The sequence below is a fragment of the Vipera ursinii genome, assembly GCF_947247035.1.
Source record: "Vipera ursinii genome assembly, chromosome: 1".
Lineage (NCBI taxonomy): Eukaryota > Metazoa > Chordata > Lepidosauria > Squamata > Viperidae > Vipera > Vipera ursinii.
In genome coordinates this window covers 127413318-127436371 of record NC_139512.1, presented here as the reverse complement: position 1 = coordinate 127436371, position 23054 = coordinate 127413318, and the positions used below count along the sequence as shown (strand labels likewise).

At 41.4% G+C, this 23054-nt stretch overlaps 1 protein-coding gene across 1 annotated transcript in view; it reads right to left on the bottom strand.

Moving 5' to 3' along the window:
- Window positions 1-23054, bottom strand: part of GLI2 (GLI family zinc finger 2) — a gene marked incomplete at its 3' end in the record, with an annotated part of 289571 nt that overhangs the window by 3683 nt on the left and 262834 nt on the right. Inside the window, exons 9-12 of the mRNA XM_083349844.1 lie at window positions 19660-19791; window positions 9553-9702; window positions 7886-8050; window positions 4359-4640 (exon numbers count right to left, since the gene is read on the bottom strand). Of these exons, the coding sequence (XP_083205970.1) occupies window positions 4359-4640; window positions 7886-8050; window positions 9553-9702; window positions 19660-19791 (729 nt within the window). The remainder of the gene's footprint in view (window positions 1-4358; window positions 4641-7885; window positions 8051-9552; window positions 9703-19659; window positions 19792-23054) is intronic.

The window sequence follows — 23054 nt, the reverse complement described above, 5'->3', positions numbered from 1 at the left end:
TACCATTCTGCTAAACATTTGGAATGTTCTGACATCCTTTGATTACTTCATATCTTGGCACATCTTTGTTTTTCATTTCTTTTTCTTATTTCTTTGCCTTCTCCTCTGCCTCATTTTCCCATATTATATTTAATCTGATTAGCTGCGATGATTGAGTTGGTGACTGGTCCATGACATCATCACAAAATATATTGGACTGGGGTGGGTTAACAAAAATCCCATGAGTTTATACCCCCTTAACTTAAAGTGCAGTGTGGATAAATGAAAATTAGGAAAAAAAATAGCATTGAGAAGATTGAAATATTTCTGGTGTCTATTTGAACATGTCAGAAATTAGCTATAAATTATAGATGCTTTCAGGGCCCAAGAAAATAAATCTTACCAGGGATGGGTGGGGAGGACTTTCTTAACTAAACCCTGTAAGTTTTTTTTTAAGTGATTTAACCGATTAAAGAATTCCCCTGCAGACAAAGAGAGAAAAAAATCACAAAGCTTTGGAATGCTTATTGAGGCATCTTGAGAGTTGTATAGTTTATCCTAGAATGTTGTAATTTTTCTTTCTGAAAACTCAGATTGTGTTCTTCAAACCTTGTTTGGTCTCAGGCCTGGGATCAGTGTATTCGTTTATGTCTCTCTGTGTGTGTATGTATGTGTGCTTTGTACTGATCTGAGTTCAAGACCGTTTTAGTGTGGGCTATCCGTGTGGTTTTATATTTTGTTTTTATGCATTTTTTGTTCCTGTATGCTGCCCAAATTCCACTGGAGTTGAGTGGCTTCAACAAATTTAAATAAACAAAAATATTTTATGGACTTAAGCTTAGGCTTCATATTAAATATTCTCAGATTTAAATCAGCATGAGAGGGAGAACTGAAGAACAATTTAAGTCCGCCTTCAGTACTGAAATTCAGTCCTGCATTAAGAGCATTCAAGTGCATTGCAACTTTCATTTAAGCCAGATTTGTTCTTTAGGTAAACAAATCCTCATTACCTGATAAACCAATGTGCCTATTATTGCCGACAAGTGTGATGGCACTGTAGTGTGGGCACAGGCTTTTCCATCAGATAAGCCATTGAAATGATTTACTTAATTTTTATGACTTTTTAAAGCAGTGGTATGTAAACAGCAGGGAGCTAAAAGCCAAGGGGGCGTATTTTCTTTTCTTTTTTTTTGTTAGCACAGAATTATATGTGCTCTCTCTCAAGAAAAGCTAAGCTCTTGATGCTTCTGTCAGATAAACCTGGAACCTGAGTACATTTCCCCTTCTACAATATGCCTGTTTATCTGCAGCAGAATCAAACCTGAAATGCTTTAGGCACCGTATATGCCCTTTGCTTCAAAGGCGAGCAGCATGCTTGGCTGACAGTCTTTATAAGCAGATAAGGGCATGATTTGCAGACTTGGTTTGGTAAATGTTTTTTATTAGGAATTACGTTTCACATTAAGTAATTTATCTGCAATAAAAGTTAAATGTCCTGCATTGGCTCCCTCAAAGGAAGGCTTTTTCATTTTTTTTGTTTGCTGTCTGGCCCATGGCATCGTGATTTATGATTGCTGGCCCTCTGTGGCTATAGACTGGGAACCCTGAGTTGAAATGACTTTTCTCTTTTTCTAGCACAGTATTGTTCCAGAGGACTAAACAGTTACCAAAGTGGATTTTCTTATGGACAAAATATATTTTAAGATTACTTGTAAATGGACAGGAAAAAGAAGCCTTTTCTCAAAAGGTGAAAAGTGCTAACAAGAGGATGCTGGCGATGCAGTTCATAACCAAAGAGGCCCAACACTACAATGTTATTATAATAGCAGGGACTTGGCTAACATGAACACAGAAATGGAATATAATATTTCTGCCACTTCTTAAAACATTGTATATAAATGGCAGGTGGCACTACAGCCAGTCCTGAACTTGCAACATGATCGTTCAAAGTTACAATGTACTGAAAAAAGTGAGTTATGACCGTTTTTCACACTTATGACATAGCAGCATCCCCATGGTCATGTGATGAACATTCAGATGCTTGGCAAGTGGTTCACATTTATGACGGCTGCAGAGTCCCAGGCTCATGTGATCACGTTTTGCCACTTTCTGACCAGCAAAGTCAATGGGGAAGCTGAATTCACTTAACAACAGTGTTACTAATTGAACAACTGCTGTGATTCACTTAACAACGGTGGCAAGAAAAGTTGGAAAATGGGGCAAAACTCACTTAACAACTGTCTTACTTAGCAACAGAAAGTTTGGGCTCAATTGCAGTCATATGTTGAGGACTAGCTGTACTTAGTTTTGCTGTGAGCACATATTTCACACCATAGTTTAGAGAGAGTCAGTTGTCTGTTCCAAACTATGTCTTGAACTGAGGAATTACCACTCCCTCATAAATTTTGGACCAGGGAGGATTTGTCTAATGAATTTGATAGGTGTGGGTTCTCAATAGGATAGTTAGTTTACTTGTGGAATGCCAACATAAAAAGGATGAGAGAGAAAGAATTGCAGACCACTGTAACAGATACTTAACTATAGCTGCTTTTCCAAACAGGCCATCTAGCTCTACAGAGACCACACAGCCGGTTTGCTTAGCCACATACACAGGACAAAGCACATAATGTCTTTTGTAAGAGACTTTGACAAAGACAGGGTATTTGCTCACCTTAGTACCGACTGTCCTTGTGAAGTTGAGTAGAAAAAGTTAAGAGAGGAGAAAGAACAGGTTGTTAGAACGCAGACAACACAAAGGGGAAGGGGTTGAGGTTATTGATGGAACAAGACATGAGGCAAAAAAAATAAAATAATGGCAGGTTAGCAACAGCCACGGCACAGAAAAAACACTGCTTGAATGTCTGTAACATCACATTTATAATCTGTTTTAAAACTACCATCACTGTATACAGTTCTTTTGCAGAATCCAAACGTGACAATATGTCTTGGTACACAATCAGTACTGATGTCTCATCATAAGTATCAGAGTATCCAATTCTAGAAATAATTTCACTCCTTCACCCAGATGTCCTGAAGTAAGTTGAAATATATATTTACCACTCAAATATATAGAATGTGAAATATAGCTCTCTATATTGTCACTACCATTAAAAATGTATACCTTATTTAAACATCAGTAATGCACTTCATTTTGGTGTTGACATTTTCTTAGGGATACCTGTTCAGTGTATCCCGGTTTTATATTTAATTCAAATGCAGTTTCTGGTATATCATATCGCTGACCTATCTGCTAAATGATTATCTGCAATGAATTTAAGGTATGTATTTCTCAGCCTCACCTGTCATCTGGACATATAGAACCAATGTATTCTGCAGAATTGATAATTACTATAGTAACAGCATCAAATGGTTTAAATAATTGTCAATATTATTAGTCTCAGGTTTTAAATAACTGTTAATATTATTTTTTTTAAAAAAGGAACGGTCAAGTTTTCATTTCTTTTGAGATCTGCATTACTTTGGAGAGAATATGCTATGGCCCATATTTTAGTCAGATGAATAAAACCAGACCAGGCCACACATAAATATGTACTCCTTCCGTAGGTTCTGTCAGGAAGAAGTGTTTATTTAGTATTTTAAGTAATATGTCTTCTTCTCCATCTTTCTTTCTAGAGGAGAGAAGCTCCACCGACTTTTAGTCAAAATTCAGACAAAGAGCACAATACACAAGCTTCTGTTCAGCTCATGTTCTCAATTCAATGCAAAATGCTCTTATCCTCAGGGTGAGATTCCCAAGTTACCATGCCTGCCTGTGTCACTTAATACTGCAACTAAAGAGGAACAATTGAGGAAAGCAAGAAAAGTAGAGCAGATGCTGAGGTGGGGATTGTCACAGGAGTAGTAAAGTGCCATCACATCTTTGGTAGGATGTTTAAAGAAGGTGTAATTTGGGGGAATATGTCAAGAGTGGGGCATAGAGCTGAATCATGGTTTGGAGTTTCTCACACTGAGCCTTCAAATCATTTTTTCATAATAATTTGGAGAACCAGATGGACAATAGTAGGATAGAGCATAATTATGATCTTGCTTAGAATATACAGGTATCGGAAAAATAATGTCTCTGTACAAAAGACTAATACAGTTTACCCCTCTGGAAATTGTAGCTTTATATGTTATTAAAATTCAAAATATTATCTCTCTGAGGATATCTAATAACCATGTCTGTGGATGTATGAAGTCTTAAATTTGATATGCAAAAGGATGCTGAAAAAGTTGGAGGTGGGCTAAGGCGAAATCTAAACTAGGAGATCTGAAAAGATTGTAACTGTGTGTTGGGGGGTGGGGGTGGAGAAAGAGTTAATATTTCTTTGCTCCAAATCATACAGTATTGTCAACAAGTCAACTAAAGCTTCTCTTACCACAGACTTCTCTGTCTTTATTGTTTTGACTTGTAAACTGTCCTCTGTGCCTGTGATGGTGCTGTTTGCCTCAGCCCGCTGTTCAGCAGACCTGCTGCTCTGCTTGGCACTTGCTTCATTGTCATTATTCTCCTTAAGGACAGGTGGCCTCAGATGAATGTCATTGCGTTGCTTCTTGGTGACGTGGGCTTCGGGTCCATGCACTGTCTTCACGTGTTTCCTGAGAGAACTGGGGTCTGTATATCTCTTGGTGCAGCCTGGGATCTTGCAAACATAGGGTTTCTGCCAAAAGTAACAAAGATGAAGTGATCCACCAAAATGAGAATAAAACAGTCAAGATATGTATTTTAGTGGCAGTTTTGTGGAGAGAAAATGGTGAGAATGTGAGAAAAGTATATGAGAAACAGTAAGGTTCAACATTTAGGGAAGAAAAATCAAATGCATATGTAACACAAAGAAACATGTGTGTGTGTGTGAACCTTTTCTCGAAAGCACCTGAAGGGAGGACAAGAAGCAATGGATGGAAACTAATCAAGGAGAGAAGCAACCTGGAACTAAGAAGAAATTTCCTGACAGAGCAATTAATCGGTGGAACAACCTGCCTCCAGAAGTTGTGGGTACTGCAGCCCTGGAGGTTTTAAAAAAGAAATTGGACAACATTTGTCTGAAATGGTATAAGATTTTCTGCCTGAGCAGCAGTTAGACTAGAAGACCTCCAAGGTCCCTCCCAACTTTGTTATTCTGTTATTTTGTGACATGGGGCTGAAACATTTTAAATATATGGCAACTTGTGTACATATCATAGATGCTATCACTACTCAGACAGTAATTTTACAGTTTGGGATCTCCTTAATGTTGATGAAGGAGGAACACCTTAGGAGTAGATAGCTTGCTTTGTCAGATCTGCTTGGTTTGCAAACTATCTTGATATGGATATGGCCTTCCTTTGGATCTACTCATTCTTCTTAGGTATTCATAATGAATGAAAGCGTGTAAGAATCCTGCAAATGCAAACTCCAAGCTGAAAGTGAGAAATTGTGAATTGTCACAGGGTCCCTATCAAAGCATTTTAACACCTTACCCAATAACTGCATTGGACTGATTTCCATTTGTTAAAATTACTGCATTAGTAAGATTACCATGGGATGTGGCTGGGACGTGCAAGAAATCTCTTTAGGGCAACTTTTCTTTTGAAATATAATTGGCTTGGGTGATTGATGGGAGGGAAAGAGACACCCTATTCTACAGAAAACCAGGAGTTAATCTGAACTGGATTTGTAGCCCATCAGATCTTCCCCACATCTCCACCAGCTGTCAACCTGGTAGCTGTTTATGCTGTGGAGTGAAATCCAAAGCCCCACAGTGATTTTTGAAGATGATATGAGAACTTTGAAAGTTTGAGCCACTGATAAACACAGCACAAACAAACAGCGTTAGGCTCTACAGTTGGAGAGAGAAGCAAGCAAACAAGCAGGGAAGACACACACAACCCTCCCCCAAATCCAAATGCATTTCTTCCGATCTGCTTTCAGCAAGATAGTTCTGGTAGCTCCTTGTGAAAGGCTGGATTCATGTAACATTCTGCTTCAGGCTGCTTAAAGACTTTTTCCATTAGATCCTAGGAGGAGACCATCCAAAGAATGCTAGTTTACTGCTCAGCTTTAGTGCAAAATGCCTTTCTACTTTCCCTAATTCTGATTTAGATATTGTTTTCCATATCTATCTATCTATCTATCTATCTATCTATCTATCTATCTATCTATCTATCTATCTATCTATCTATCTATCTATAAATAAAAAATGTAAAATTCCACTAGCTGATTTCTAACATGTATGGGTAAGACTAGAAGGAAACTAGTTTCCCAGGTAAGAAGAGTGACTTACATTCATTCAATGGCCCTTCTGTAGTCCTTCATAGGGAAGCTAGTCTCTCCGTGAGGGAGATGGGTAGTTTAAAAATGTGATAATTTTTAAATAATTAAATAAACTGAAAATAGAAAGGGTACTTCAAGCAAAAATGTTTAAGACCGAGTTCTGGTAGCAGATCCCAATTATCAACATAAAAGATAGCTGACTGAGACTATTCCAAAATGGATTAGAAGCTCCTTTATTAAGCATGTTCCTATTTTATTGCGATCAGTCCTCTGAAATCCACTCAGAAAGTTTTATCTTACTCCTCTCACAAAAACCCCATGATTGATTCCGATGTTTACATTTCTTCCATCTCGTTGGATGGACATGCAAAGGGATGTGCAAATAAACCCAATCATATAACAGTTTCGACGTTTCCAGACACAAAAAGTAGAGATTAACCCCAAACTAGCAACATTCTTAAACATTTGACAAAACAATCTTGCCTGAAGAAAAAATAATGAGAAGCCAAGCATTTTTTTTCTCCAGGGAGGAAACTATACAATAATTTGGATCTGCTCAAAAAAAAAAAAGGGGGGGGGTCCATTTGAAGCTTCCGCCAGCCTTGTCTTTGAGGGAAGAGAAACATGTAAACAACCCCAGAAGAGAGAGAAATAGAAAAAGAGAAAGAGAGAAAAAAAAAGAGAGAGAGAGTTGAGAGTTTTATAACAATCCCATCTGGAGCATGTGTTGCCTCTTAGTAAATCTATCTAGCTTGGTGTGAGCTGTCTACGGGCAGACTAGAGCACTTCAACTCATTGCTCTACTTTGGGGAGCAGATACAACTTTGGGTTATCTTAATTTTCTGCTCCCCCCCTTCTTGGGGAGCAAAAATCCCCCTGCTTGATCAAGGGTTTTGATGGCTCCACTTCTTACCATTGGTAGCCTTCTGCCACCAACATGGTCTTTTGCCCTCAAGCCTTACATAACAAATATGTGATGGTGTTTGTTAAGAAAAATATTTGTTCAAAAGGAAGCTTGTGAGGTGGCAAAAGACCTTCAAAAGCACCAGGGAAACATTTCAAGGTACATCACTGAAGTGACCCCCAGGTTTTTGAACCAGGTATCACTTTTAAAACCTTGTGCTTCTTCATTATAAAGTATATTCATGATTTGATTATAAATTAACTTTACCCAGTCCCAGCGGTTTTTCAGAACTCTGGAGCATTTCCCTTTATTGTCCTTTGCTTAATTAGTGGTAATATAAATTTCAACCTCAGCATTAGCCATTTGCAGTAGACCATCACATGTTGTACAATAAAGGCAACTTCCTGACCTTCCCCAGTTACTAATAATGGAACTTAATTAGCAAAGAGGATGATACAACATTTGTCTTGTGCGCCAGCCTTACGCACCCACAAGGCCGGCCATTTCATTTAGTTTTAGGTACTCAGTGGCTAGCTTGGTGAATTTATTTCTCAAATATACAAGATAAAATTGAGCAGGAGGAACACTCAATCTGGCCCAGTTTATGCGAGAAAATGTGCAGGTATTAAACTAGCATCGTCTCCCCTTACAGCACAATAAATGTGAAAAAGTCACTACGCTATGATTATAATACAAATCACTATATGTTATTAACATTAAAAAAAAGTTTGCTAAAGGACATTCCCTACCTCATTGGAATGTGTCCTGTTCTGATGTTTTGCTCGATCAGAAGCATTGGAAAAGGCCTTATTGCAGCCCTCGTGTTCACAGACATAAGGTTTTTCTCCTGTATGTGACCTCAGGTGCGTCTTTAAGTTCTCTAGCCGTGAATAGGCTTTGGAGCAACCTTCAAACTAAAAACAAAAGAAAACTGGAGTGTTAATCAGCTGGAGGCATTTTTCCATCTCATCTGGTTTTAATCTCTCTTGAAGAGAATAAATCCCAGGCAGATCTTAGCTTTCATGAGCAGTCGGAGACAGAAAAGGTCTCCCCCGCCTTCCCCCCACCCCCTTTTTAATACAATTTGTAATCTGGGCAACTGATGGAAAGCAGGTGCTTTTACTTTTAAGACCATCCCACTCGTTGGGGCTCTTTTCATGCACAATTTTCATGCAGGGAGAATTCCTGTCAGAGTCTATGTTTAGAACTGCAGAGATCTGGAGAGTCACTAAATTGCAGCAGAATACACCAAAAACCTTAACCAGCACGTAGCAATTTTGAATAAAAACATCCACATTTGAGCAGGACAGCTGGCCAATCCAGTTTCCTATTTCTATGCCCTGATCTCGGTATTAGATGGGATCATCTTCCATCCAATTCTTTATCTTGTATAAGGATGCAAGTCGAATGCTGTAGCCTGGCCTTCTGTTCGATGTCCTATTCCTTATCTCCGTTTGATCGTTAAAGAACAAGTGCAGGCTGAGAAATCTTGGATAATAAACCTGAACATTTTCCCACTAAGCGAGCTTTTAATATAGATTATGGCAATGTGTGGAACGGGTCTCTTGCTCTGAAGTTAGAAGTGCTAATAGGGTCACAGCTGGCTAAATGCTACCATTCCCAGATGCAGGAGACATTGCTTTAACCCTTAGAATTCTCCAATTACTTTGTGGGGTTCCAAATAAAGAACACATCTAAAGGGGCGATATGAATCAGACATAATTAACTTGCTTTACCAGGAGACCAGTAGAAAGAGGAGAATAGGAGCCTTGCTCACTGGATGTGTTTGTGCAGCAAGCTCCTTTTGTAATTCAAACAATTCAATTGCTTTCTTTGTGAAATCTCTGTTCTGCCCTGTGAATGCTAGTCTGCAGGAGATAGTGGCATACAGCATAAGGTCTCCCTGTGATCTGGATCAGTCTTTGCTCTTTTGCTGGATAATGCAGTGGATATTTGCTGGATATTATATACTTAATAAGCACAAGTATAGAGAGGGTAAGAAATGCAGGGATATTCTTCACATATTGAAACCTGCTCTGTGCTTATGTGGAGGATTATAGTATTGGAGACACTTGGGGCCATGTGGGGTTATCTCAATAGCCTGCCAAACATCTTCCCTTCTCCTCCTTCTGCAAAGAAACCCTGAGTTTTTTTCTACCTTGAGGTAATAAAAAGAGTTTCCCTCCAGTCAGACGCAGATCAGAGATCTCCTTTTTTTTCCTTCCCCGCCACTGAAAGAGTCTTCATCTCATTCTCTCAGTGCTATGGCAGAGGAAAGAGTTTACTACGTTTAATCTGCTCCAGACTGCAACCTGCTGCTGCTTCTGCCTGTGTTGGGCAGGGAAGCCACATGCCTGCAGTAGCTTGTTTGCTGATGCCTCAGGCTGAGCACACTTCCGCAGTGACACTGTCTTACCGTGCACTTGTGGGGTTTCTCTCCAGTATGCCTTCGCATGTGCACCACTAGCATGTACTGTGCTTTGAAAGGCTTCTGTTCCCGGGTACATTCCTGCCAGCGACAAACAAACTCCTTCTTCTCCCCATGAATATGATCATTGTTGATGTGCTGAAAGGCAAGAAAAAGAAGCTGGGCTGTGACATGAGTGGCTCGGCAACCCACCCACCCCGTGTCACTTCTGCCAGGAAGACGGAAGAAAATCTTATTGCGCTCGAGTCTCTCCTTGACAGGTTTCCTGGAAGTTCTGGATTGCTCTTAGATGAACAGAATCCTGCCACTGTATTATGGATGCAGCTGTTCTGATAAACGGGCTTAGTTATGTGTAATTTGTGTCTTTTTCTTTTTGGTGCCTTCAGTCAATGTTGACTCCTGGTGACTGCCTGGACAAATACCTGCAGTATTTCTCTTTCGAGAACCAGTGTGTTGCAGTGCTTAAGGCATCAGGCTAGAAACTGGGAGGCCATGAGTTCTAGTCCGACCTTAGGCAGAAACCCAGTACTTCCTTTTTTCACTTCTGAAAAACCTTGACAAGAAAATGTCAGGGACAGATTAGTCCAGGCAATTGCCGGGAGTGAACACTGACTTGAAGGCTAATACAAAAAAAAAAGTTCTATGTTCTGCAATCTGCTCAGAGGATTTGCTTCAAAAGGCAGTGCCAGCTATTTCAGAATATATCAATATAGACATTTAGTTGGGGAAATCCTTCGGCCCAACAGATGCTTTGTGTTATGCTTTGTGTTACCTGTTGTCGTCAAGATCCACAGCAACAACAAAACCTGGTCAGAGGAACATTAGGCATTGAGCATTTCTTAATTCTAATCCTGTTGTGGTAGAACTCTTTTCAAATGAAATATACAATCCCCAATTATTTAGGTCAGTTTGTCACATTTATAGCCTACTGCTCCAACAAGAGCCTTGAAGCAGTTGGTTGTTTTTCAGGACTTGTCATTCAGGCAACGTGCAGGAACAAGCTTCTTTTGCTCTATGTATTTGTAGAGTGCAATTTAAGGACATTCTCAGATTGCAGACTGCTCTGAGTAAACTTCAGCTCTATTACAAGTTCATTTTGCATCAACATAAAGAAAGTAAGAGTTAACTTATTCCCAAAATGTGGTCTAAACAGTGCACTGCTAATAAGAAAGCCTATAAGTAACAATTTAAATCCACAGCATAAAATAATAATAATAATAAAGTTGGAAGGGACCTTGGAGGTCATCTAGTCCAACCCCCTGCTCAGGCAGGAAACCTTATACCATTTCAGGCAAATGGCTGTCCAGTCTCTTCTTAAAAACCTCCAGTGTTGGAGCATTCACCACCTCTGGAGGCAGGTTGTTCCACTGGTTAATTGTTCTAACTGTCAGGAAGTTTCTCCTTAGTTCTAGGTTGCTTCTCTCCTTGACTAGTTTCCATCCGTTGCTTCTTGTCCTGCCTTCAGGTGCTTTGGAGAATAGCTTGACTCCCTCTTCTTTGTGGTAGCCCCTGAGATATTGGAACACTGCTATCATGTCACCCTTCACCCTTCTCTTCATTAAACTATACATACCCAATTCCAGCAATCGTTCCCTATATGTTTTAGCCTCCAGCCCCCTAATCATCTTTGTTGCTCTTCTCTGTACCCTTTCTAGAGTCTCGACATCTTTTTTACATCGTGGTGACCAAAACTGGATGCAGTATTCCAGGTGTGGCCTTACCAAAGCATTGTAAAGTGGTATTAGTACTTCACTTGATCTTGATTCTATCCCTCTGTTAATGCAGCCTAGCACTGTGTTGGCTTTTTTGGCAGCTGCAGTACACTGCTGGCTCATATTGAAGTGATTGTCTACTAAGACTCCGAGATCCCTCTCACAGTTACTACTATTGAGCAAGGTACCACCTATATTATACCTATGCATTTGATTTTTCCTGCCTAAATGTAGAACCTTACTTTTTTCACCATTGAATTTCATTTTGTTAGATAGTGCCCAGTGTTCGAGTCTGTCCAGATCCTTCTGTATCTTAAGCCTATCTTCTGGAGTATTGGCTATTCCTGCCAGCTCGGTGTCATCTGCAAATTTGATGAGTTCCCCATCTATCCCCTCATCCAAATCATTAATGAAGATATTGAAGAGCACTGGGCCCAGAACAGAGCCCTGGGGCACCCCACTACACACTTCCTTCCATGTAGATGCGGTTCCATTGAGGACCACATGCTGAGTACGGCCTGTCAGCCAGCTACGAATCCATCTGGTGGTAATGCTATCTAACCCACATTTTTCTATCTTATCAAGTAGTAGGTTGTGATCTACTTTATCAAATGCCTTACTGAAGTCCAGGTAAATTATATCCATAGCATTCCTCTGGTCCACTAGTTTTGTCACTTGGTCAAAGAATGTAATAAGATTTGTCTGGCATGATCTGTTTTTGACAAACCCATGTTGACTTTTAGTGATGACTTTGTTTGCATCAAGGTGTTCGCTGATTTGTTGTTTGATTATCTTTTCCAGAATCTTCCCAGGTATTGAGGTCAGGCTGATAGGTCTGTAGTTTCCTGGATCTATTTTTTTCCCTTTTTTGAAGATGGGAACTACATCAGCTCTCTTCCAGTCCTCTGGTAGTTCCCCAGTGCTCCAGGATCTTTAAAAAATATAGTTCAATGGTTCTGAGATCACGTCTGCCAGTTCCTTGAGAACCTTGGGGTGTAATCCATCTGGGCCTGGTGATTTGAACTCGTCTAGGCTGGACAGGTGCTCACCTACCATTTTCTTGCCTATCTTAACTTGTGTTTCTATTCTGTTTTTTATGGCACTGGTTTGGGTAGGTTGGACTGTTTTTTCCCTTTGTGTAAAGACAGATGCAAAAAACGAATTAAATAGTTCTGCTTTCTCCCTATTGCTTGTCACCTTCTTGCCACTTTCCCCCCACTGATGGACCAATCATTTCCTTCACTTTTTTCTTGTTTTTTATATGTTGAAAGAAGCTTTTTTTTTGGTTATTTTTGACTTTGGTCGCAAGCCTTAGTTCATTTTGAGCCTTAGCTTTCCTCACTTCATCTTTGCAGGCACGGGCTATCTACTGATATTCTGACTTAGTTATTTGCCCCTTTTTCCAATTCTTATACTTGTCCTTTTTATCTTTCAATTTATCAGAGAGTTCTTTATGCAGCCATGCTGGTTTCTTTTGAGAGCTGTTATTTTTCTTCTTTGTTGGTATTGTACTAGACTGGGCCTTTATTATCTCACTTTTCAAAATTTCCCAAGCTTCTTGAGTTATTTTCCCCTTTAGGATTCTCATCCATGGAATTCTTCCCATGGTCTCTCTAAGTTTATTGAAATTAGCTCTTTTAAAGTCCAAGACTCTAGTTTGGCTGTGTTCTATTGCTTGTGCCTCCAGAATGTTGAATTCCAATATTGCATGATCACTTTCCCCCAAGGTTCCTGTGGCTTCGACACCTTCTATCATTTCCTCTCTGTTTGTGAGAATTAAATCCAATATGGCTAATCCCCTAGTTCCCTTCTCTACTTTTTGGGAGAGAAAGTTGTCTGCTAGGTTTGACAAGAATCTGTTTGATCTTCCACTTGGTGCAGAGTTTGTCTCCCAGTTGATATCAGGGTAATTAAAGTCCCCCATTACTATTGTGATGTGCTTCTTACATACCTTAGTTAGCTGACTAGCAAAAAGTTCATCTATTTCCTCTGCTTGGTTGGGTGGCCTATAGTATACACCTATGGCAATGTCATTTCCCCCCCCTTTTCTATTGACCCAAATGCTTTCAAGTTTACAGTTTTCGTCATTGTTGTGCTCTATTTCTGTAGAGATAAAGTTATTTCTTATATATAGAGCAACTCCTCCTCCTCTTTTGTTTAGTCTGTTTCTTTTAAATAGTTTAAATCCCTCTAGCTGTGTGTTCCATTTGTAGGTTTCGTCCCACCATGTTTCCGTAATGGCAACAATATCATATCTGCCCTCATTTACCTGAATTTCTAGTTCACCCTGCTTACTGTTCATACTCTGTGCATTAGTGTATAGACATTTGAGTCCTTTATGACTGATCCTGTGTTTACTTGCTGCATAACTTGTGTGGTGCCTGGCTTCCCCTATTTTCTTAGATTGCCAGGGACAGTGATGTTCTGTATCAATTAACTCACTATCCCCATTATTTAGTTTAAATGTTCCTCCAAAAAAGCTGTGATTTTATTGCCAAGTAACTCAGTCCCTTTCTTGGATGGATGCAGACCATCTCTTTTATACATTTTTTCATTGGACCAGCTACAGACATCGTGACTAATATAACCAAAGCCTTCTCCTTTACACCACTCCTTTAGCCACATATTAAATTCTGCTATACGCTGGCCTTTTCCATTTTGCTCCTTACTGTGATTCTTCCTTATTGTGATAATATGGCAGTTCTTATTTGTTGTCCCTTGCTTGCTCATTCCCTTAGATCTATAAGAACATCTTCTTTGGGCTTCTAGCTATTGCCCACAGAAAACCTCAGGCCAACATATGCTGGGTTAATAGGCGTTTCATTGCTTGAAGAGATCTGTAGGTTTTTGATGGGGTACTGAGATTTCTTGCATTCCCATCAAACAGAATTCTAATGTTGCTTCAGAAAAATTCATGACAAATAAAGAAGTATCAAAGTGGAAAATGCTAATGTACATACAGCTATTAAGAAAAATGAAGAGAGTACTGCAGAATCATATTTGGGCACCATGCTTAGTTTAGTTTAGTTTTATTGTATTTGTATACCGCCCTTCTCCCGAAGGACTCAGGGCGGTGAACAGGGCATACATAAAAATACGAGATACAAAAATTAAAAAAGAATTAAATAATAGCCCAGTTAAAACAGTCGGTAACAATATACAATATAAAAATCCCCATTAAAACCCCAATATATCCCCATCAGGCCAGGCCGGCTTGTACAAATAGATGGGTCTTCAGACCACGTCTGAAGGAGCGAAGGTCAGGTGCCATCCGGAGCTCGACCGGCAGCTGATTCCATAAAGCCGGAGCGCCCACAGAGAAGGCCCTCCCCCTGGGGGCCACCAGCCGACATTCTCTGACCGGAGGCACCCTGAGGAGGCCCTCTCTGTGGGAACGCACAGGGCGGAGGGAAGTTGACGCCGGCAGCAGGTGGTCCCCGAGGTACTCCGGACCCATGCCATGTAGGGCCTTAAAAACCATTACCAAAACCTTGAATTTCACCCGGAAGACAACTGGCAACCAATGCAGCTCGCGGAGCAAAGGTGTAACATGGGAGTACGGGGAAACTCCCAAGACAACTCTCGCGGCTGCATTCTGTACCAGCTGAAGCCTCTGAGTGGTCTTCAAGGGAAGCCACATGTAGAGAGCATTGCAGTAGTCCAGACGAGAGGTCACGAGCGCATGAGTGACCGTACACAGGGCATCCCGGTCTAGATAGGGCCGCAACTGGCGCACCAGGCGAACCTGGGCGAAAGCCCCCCTAGTCACAGCTACTATATGATCTTCCAGAGTGAGCCGCGAATCTAGGAGGACTCCCAAGTTGTGAGCCCTATCTACAGGGGGCAAAAGCTCACCCCCCCATAGAGAGAGGTGGAATATTCTGAATATCCCGGGATGCCGGAATGCACAGCCACTCAGTCTTGTCAGGGTTGAGCTGAAGTCTGTTCCTCTCCATCCAGACCCGAACTGCCTCCAGGCAATGGGACATCACGTCGAGGGCATCACTGGGGTGGTTTGGGGTCGAAATGAAAAGCTGGGTATCATCAGCGTACTGATATTACCCAACTCCAAAACCACGAATGATCTCACCCAGCGGTTTCATGTAGATGTTGAACAGGAGAGGCGAGAGGACCGACCCCTGAGGAACTCCACAAACGAGAGACCTTGGGGTCGACCTCTGCCCTCCTGCCAACACCGACTGCGAACGTCCCAGGAGATAGGAGGAGAACCACCAAAGAACTGTGCCTCCCACTCCCAATCCCCTGAGACGCCGCAGCAGGATACCATGGTCGATGGTATCGAAAGCCGCCGAGAGGTCTAATAGGACTACGACAGAGGAATATCCCCTATCCCGGGCCCTCCAGAGATCATTCACCAGAGCGACCAATGCCATCTCCGTGCTGTACCCGGGCCTGAAACCCGATTGGCACGGGTCTAGATAATGTAATTCTGCCGTAGAAAGGGTTGGTCTTCTGTGGTGATAGTCACACAGTGAAATTGACCTTAGAACCACAAAGGTATCTGCTAGCACAGAGTGTGGAAATATGGGACTAGACAATAAGACCAGCTCCAGTTCATGAATTGACATTACTTCTGCTTGTCCACAGCCTCCTCTTAGTTGTCAATAATCCGTCCGCGAACGGCAGGAAAAACCACAGCAGGAACGGAAGACAACCCACGAAGGAAACGCGTTTATTCTTGTGCAAATGCAATCTGAAGTGGGAACAAAGTCAGCGTTGGGTGCTCTCTGCATCCAACGCTGTTTAAAGCCATCCGGCACAAAACACCACACACCCCTACAAACCGGCATCTGCCCAGCTCCCCATATAAGTGCTACTCCTCCCCTCCAGGGCCTTTTGGCTTCCGCCTTTCTTCTGTGCCCCACATGCTCATCCCCGGCAGGTATGTAGTCCCGGAAACTCCCCCACAAAACCCCCAAGCCCCACCACCACTGGTCCCTTCCCACCCGGGACCGTTCCCTTCATGGCCCCCAGGCTCTGGGACCCCTCCGCCCGTTGGAGCCACCCCAGCTCCCAGGCCAGGCATTCCCAAGATCAAACCCCCCGCAGTCAGAATATCAGTCCTTTCGGCCGGCATGGTTCCCGTCCGCTGAACAACGAGGGAAGCCCGGAACAGCAGCCGTGTGTTGGTGTCTCCGCCAGCAAGGCACCCCCGTGCCGGCACGGTCGCTGGAAACGGCCGGGAGCCTGCCCTGTCACCCGTGGGTCTTTCCTGCGCAGGCGCAGTGTCCAGAGCTGGTTGGGGTCCTGCCCTGGTGCCTGCATGTCTCTTTTGCGCAGGTGCGGTGGCTGGAGGCAACCGGAGGCAGTTCAATGCAGACACGGCTGCCAGAGACAGCCAGGAGTCTGCAGGTGTTCCAGGCGGGCCTGTCAGAGCGGCCACAGCCGGGCTGAGGGGACCTGGAGCCACCCCCCATGCCGAATGTCAGGCCTGCGGGGCTCGACACTAGTGATGTGTTGTTGAAAATGACCCCGGGTTAACTAATTATTGAAAAATTCCTAAATCACTTGTAACAAGATAAGTGGATGGCAGAAGGACAGGTCCTATGTTATGTATTTTTAAACACAAAGAATCCTCAGATCTTTAAGATTTCAGGGGACCCCAGTTCTATGGTTGCAAGAGTATAGGAGATGACAGCCAAGAGACTCATATAACTTTTCTGGCATCTAGTAATTTTCTAGGTGCTTGTAGCCCAAACCTGATAACTCTATTTTTACTCAAATGTTAAATTGCTAAAGAGTTTAAACTAAAGTATTAACTCTTTGTTTTAAGGTTGATTTTATTATGACACTTTAGGAAAAATGTAATTACATATAATTATCCATATCTCAAAGAATATGAAACAAACCATTTCACCACCATATAATTGTTTCTAGACACAAAGTGTTAAAATGCAATACCTGAAGGGCTTCTTAGAATCTGGATTTCTTTTCCATTTAACACTGAGATTTAACATGTGCACTGCATCCCTAGGGGCACTCAACTGAGACGAGCCTGCATACTTTTGAGGAGAAGCATTCATGTGAAAGCAAAATTTCCTTTAATAAACGGCATACAGCACACAATCTCATGTTATCTTTTTTAAATTCTTCATATGCATTTCTGTCTCATACTTTGCAGCAGCATGTCTTCCCTGGCTCAGGGCTCTCCTTATTATTCTTCAATTGATTTTTGCTCTTCAGAGTTTTGCAAGACCCCTCCTATTTTAGACTGGCTAACAAAAAGAAAACCCCTTTCCTTTTATCTGTAGAATTTAGAACAACATTCTTTTAGAGTTGGATTATCTTATTACGTCCTCATAATTTGTTTGATGGAAAATAATGAGCCATTTTTGATGTAATGGCAAGCCACAGTATGACTTTTTTTGCCTATCAGAAGTTGTTTATATTAACTGTTTTGGGCAAATGCATTTACTATTGCATTCGAATAGGAAAAACCCATTTGCACAAAGAATGATGAATTGGTTTGTTGAGAATTAAAAGCAAAAGTAATTCTTAAGTAATTCTATTTATTGTATTGAAGGAAGGAGGAGGAATGAATGGAGAGGGGTACCTACAAGGTGGGGGCAAATGACAACACAAGCATCATGGCATCATGATATAAGTAATGCAACGTACATATCTGCCTCAGGTGTCATGTTGTAATATATAATTACTTTGTGTGGGTCAGGATATCATGACTCAAGTCACCTCTAAGGCTTCATTATAGCTGGTTATAGAGGCTATGCATGAGGCTCATGGGTTTTGTATTATGTCTGAAGCCCAAAGGCATCTGACAAATGCTATGGCCAAGCAATGTGCTGAATCAATGGCATCTGAGTCGAAGTGGATCACATAGCATCACTACAGTGGCATCAGCCAGTGAAGTAATGCAATCTCCACGTAATATTTTGTCTTTGCAGTAATTGGAGGGATACACCTTAATGTGATCATGAGGAAGAGTTCACAGACCATTGTAATGAGCAGAAGGAATGCTCACTGAGGAACAGGAGGAAGACCCACAACCAAGACAACATTCAGATAAAAGAAATCTGAGTTTGAGACAAAATTGTAAGCTGAGTAAATATTGCAAACAAAACCTTCCCTGCTTCTCATGAAGGTAGGTGGGTGTCTGCATGGGGCAGGGTCCATTCAGACTTGCAAGATTATGTTACTGTAATCTTATTGTAAAAGTAGTTTTAGCATGCAGGATTTTGATTTCTTAAGGGCTAACAGTCATTTCCTCACTAGTGCCTTACCGTGTTCATATCATCGCCTAGTCATTGTTGAAATGATTTCATTTTTTAAAAAATGGTTTTATGGTCCCAGACCAATAAAGAAATTTTTAAAAGCCTATCCTCACTATTTCAATTTTGGACAACACTGGTTGACTTTTTTGTGTGTATCTTCGAGACTGTTTTGACTCTTGGTGACTGCTGAACATTCATTCTGTAGTTTTCTTGGCAAAGTTTCAGAAGCAGATTGCTCTTGTCTGCTTCTTAGGGCTGAAAGAGAGTGGCTGGCCTAAAGTCACCCGGCTGGCTTCGTACCTAAGGTGGAACCAGAACTCATTGTCTCCTAAGTTGCAGCCACTACACCAAACGGGCTCTTTGGATGATTCTAGAATGTCTTATAAACTGCTATTGGGAAAAATACATTATTTTTTACTTCACAAAATATCGTAAGAATACCATTACAATGAACAACATTTTGAGGTTCCAGAAAAAAAGGTGAGATACCAGTCTAACAAAGAAAGCTACTTGGTGATTAATTCAGATGGGCGCCTCATACTAAGGCAGTCATCACTCAGAATTACCTAATGTTTTCCTTCTAGAAAAATATAAGACAGCATGAGCAGGGATAATAGGACCTAGCAGAAGCCCAGTTTCAATGGGAAGGTATTATCACCTGTTCTATCATAACGACTCTTGGGACATGCTCACCTGTTAGGTAGGACAAGGAAGTGAACATGAGACTGTGAGTGCCAGGAGAGCAGAGTGTCAAGCAGAAGTAGTCCTGCTTGCCTCTTCATTGCATCTCTTCATTGCACAATCAGCACAAGACTGGATCACTCAATAATTAGTCCACAAAGGTTTGCAGATTGCAATAAAGTCCAACAACAGATCCGTATTGATCCAAGAAGGCTGTGTGTGGCAACAGTTATTCTTACCTGCTGGTTGCTGGGAAAAATGGAAAACTATCAGAGACTTTCTTTCCTGCAGCTATATTCTTCTGAACACTTGACTTCATTTGGCAAGGTTTACCTATGCTCAGCTGGATCATTTTTAAAGCTTTGTCATTCGAATTTTGACTATGCAACTCAGGATATGATGGGAGACTAAATCCTCAGTCCAAGGGCTGTCTCTTGGCTAAGAACACTTACGTGGACCAGCTGCTCCTGCGTATCATACTCCTTTGTACAACCTTCCCAGTGACAGTTGGTCTCATAAATAACATCAGGCTCCTGCTTGCATTCGTCCTTATCAAGTTCTTCTTTCAAGTCTGTCAGAAGTTCCTGTAAGACATAAAACCTTTTAAGTAAGATGGACTGGCTTTGCCTGGAATCCTCAGTCACCCATAGATTAGCTAGCAGGTGCTATTGTGTGAAGGAAGAGAGCATTCCTGATCCACTTAAGAAGACCTGCACTGAAATATACTTGCATGAAGAGGCGAGCGCCATACGCTGGCCAGTTGGCTGAAAATGTGAACAGATATTCTGCTGTGTATTAAAGACACATCTTCAGCCTGGGTGTTCAACAGCCATTTCATTTTTCTATTTGATTTTCTCAAAACTCATTTTGCTCTCGAAAATTGATACGGCTTTTTATCATGCATTTTTGTTAACAAAACGTAAGGAACAAATATTAAGTACAAAACAAGAGCTAGGTGCTGCAAAGTCAGAAATTGTAAAGGATCCAAGCTAATAGAAATGATTTAAAATAGCACAGGTAAGTTGTTTTTTGTTTTGTTTCTTTTTTAAAAACAACAACAACGGGTTGCTTTGTGTGCAAACTTGGAATCAGGACATTCCCTGGAGTGGTATTTCTTAACAGGGAAGGGAAAGTGACAACCACTGGCGAAAGACATTTAGCAGGCATGCAGGAAGAGGCTCCTTTAAAGATTTAATTCATAAGCCATTTACTGCTTTAAAAGGCAAGCGGTGACACTTTTTAAAAAGGCACTCAAGCAAACAGTGAGGAATGCAGGATGTATAAGAATTCTGCCTCTGCTTCTACTGGGGGCAAATCATGGATATTTTGCTCCCAACAGAATCCAAATGCAAAAATCAAGTCAAGTCTAGCCAGGGCTTGGCTTCCTCTTAAAAACCCAACGGCATGGTTCCAATAGATGAGATCAGTAAAAACAGAACTCCAAGGCAGAAAGTTTCCTTAAAGAACATGTTTATTGGCTACAAAGTATCAGCACTATAAAAAGTGAAACCAAGACTTCCCTCCCAAAGGTTACAACAGGGGTGTCAAACTCAATTTCATTGAGGGCCGCATCAGCATTGCGGTTGCCCTCAGGGGGCCGGGTGGGCGTGGCCAGGGTGGGCGTGGCTAGAGTGTGTATGGCCTACTGGGTGGGCGTGGCCAGCTCTACATCGTTTGCATCAAGGGTGCCTATGGGGGCCTGGGCAGGAGTGGGACAGATCTGGGGGTCTCTGGCAGAAGGAGGGTCTCTGTGCCAGGGCCAAGGCAGTGGGGGCCGTTCCCTCACTGTTTCCAGGATGGCTTCGCGGGCCGCATGAAACCACTTCGTGGGCCGCATCCGGCCCCCAGGCCTTGTGTTTGACATGTCTGGGTTACAATGTTGCAAAATTGAAAGCAGTGGGATGAAAGAGAGAACAGAGGGGGGAGGGAGAAAAGAATGGGTGTCACAGCTGGGCGGGCATGTGAGTGTGTTTCAGCTCCCAACTGCAGGCTTGCCCACCTATGTTTAAAAGAAATCTGACAGAGGTTTGTCCAGCTTTGCGGTTAATTATAATTTATTTATTTAAAACATTTATGTAACCATGGCCATCTTATAACCATTTCAGGGCAGCTCCCAATCAAAAGTAAAAATAACATAAAGTCTACACTAAAACTATAGAACTGTGGAGGATTCATAACAGTCTTTTAGTCTTCATTTCTCAAGCCTGAATTTAAAACAACTGATAATTCAAACTGCTTTTTTTTTTTAAAAAAATTCTCCTCAGAAAGATCAGTTTTATCAAAGATGCAATAAAAAGATGACTCTTCCAGACTAGGCTGTTTTCCAATTCTGATGAAAAAGTTAAGCATAATGCAGTCTTTAATCCTAAATTTTCCAGTGTCCTTACAATGCTGCTTTTATTTTTATTATGCCCGTACAGAGCTTCAAGTACATTGATACAAAAGCATCCATAGCTCTACTTGGCATCCGATTCTTTCAGTATCCATTGGTTTTCAGGACTTGCTGAGGATTGCCTCTAGGTGCAACACTTTGTTCATTAACAGTCAAACTGAATCAATAAAAGACTTGCTTTATTATTTTATTCTTTAGGCCTCGTGGTGATTTCTAGTTACAACTCTGAATTTTATATAATTCTTTAAAGGCTGTGAGGTAGTGAGATTGGTGTAATGAGTCAAAACCACCCACTGTTGATTGCTTATTATAAAATGCTGGGGAAAACCCAGACTACTTCTATAAATCATTTTTATAAACCACCCTACATTTTGACAAGTTAGGATAGCATAGAGATAAACAGTTAGCCAAGGACTAGCAAGTACACATTGTAATGTATTTGGAAGGGTGCTGGTCAAAATTGTCCAGTATTAATGGACCAAGAATGCCTGTAGGAGGACATGTCAAAAGCATCAAGATAGTGGCTGTGATGGAGGCCCTGTCATTATTTTTTTAACATGTGTCACCCCCTTTCTCCCACTAAAGAGTGTTTCAATTGTGTATTATTCAAAAGGGTCAATAGTTTTAGAGCGTAGTTGGGCTATTGATGAGAATGCACTGTTGCAAGGCTTGCCATCTTTTTACACCTAGCTTTCTGTTCTAAGGGCATAGTAGCTTCTAAGGAACAAGATTACCAGGAGTACAACTATACTAATATTTTGAAACAATGCCCGACATGCTGCAGAAATCCTACTGTGACCTTTGGAGTTGACAGAAGGCACACATTCCCTGGGTTATGTTTTTGTGTTGCTGTTTGCAAGGCAGGCAACCATCTGAGGCTGTGATTCTACACTTCTTAAAAGTTGAATTCACCTGAAATCAACTTAGGCCTACGTTACATAATGAATGCCACACTCAGTTTATGGCCAAAGGCACACACAAAAGAAATTTAACCAAATTGGCCAAATGGGCTTTTATGAAACATCTCTCTCTCTCTCTCTGTGTGTGTGTGTGTGTGTGTGTGTGTGTGTGTGTGCAAATATGTATTTGTCACATGGAAATATTTTCAAGCAGACTTCTAAATGTAAAATGTGTGAAGAAATCCCTGCTTGGCTACAGATGCCAAATATCACAATCAGGATCTCCACTGGCAGATGGAATTACTGCCACTTAGAAGCCCCTTGCATTCCTTTACAAACTCTTTTCCCCGGGAGAGAGGAAATCCTCTTTTCCCATCTCTTGGCATAAAGCAACTATCCGATTTGATTAAGCTGGGAGTAAAGCGGGATTGTTGTTTGCGTTCCTGTGTTGTTTGTTGTCTTTGTATGCCGAGCTGTTCCCAAACCAAAAGCTCTAGAGAGATGTCTTTTTGCCCTAATCGTGCTGACTACAGCATGTTTATCTTTCCTAGATATG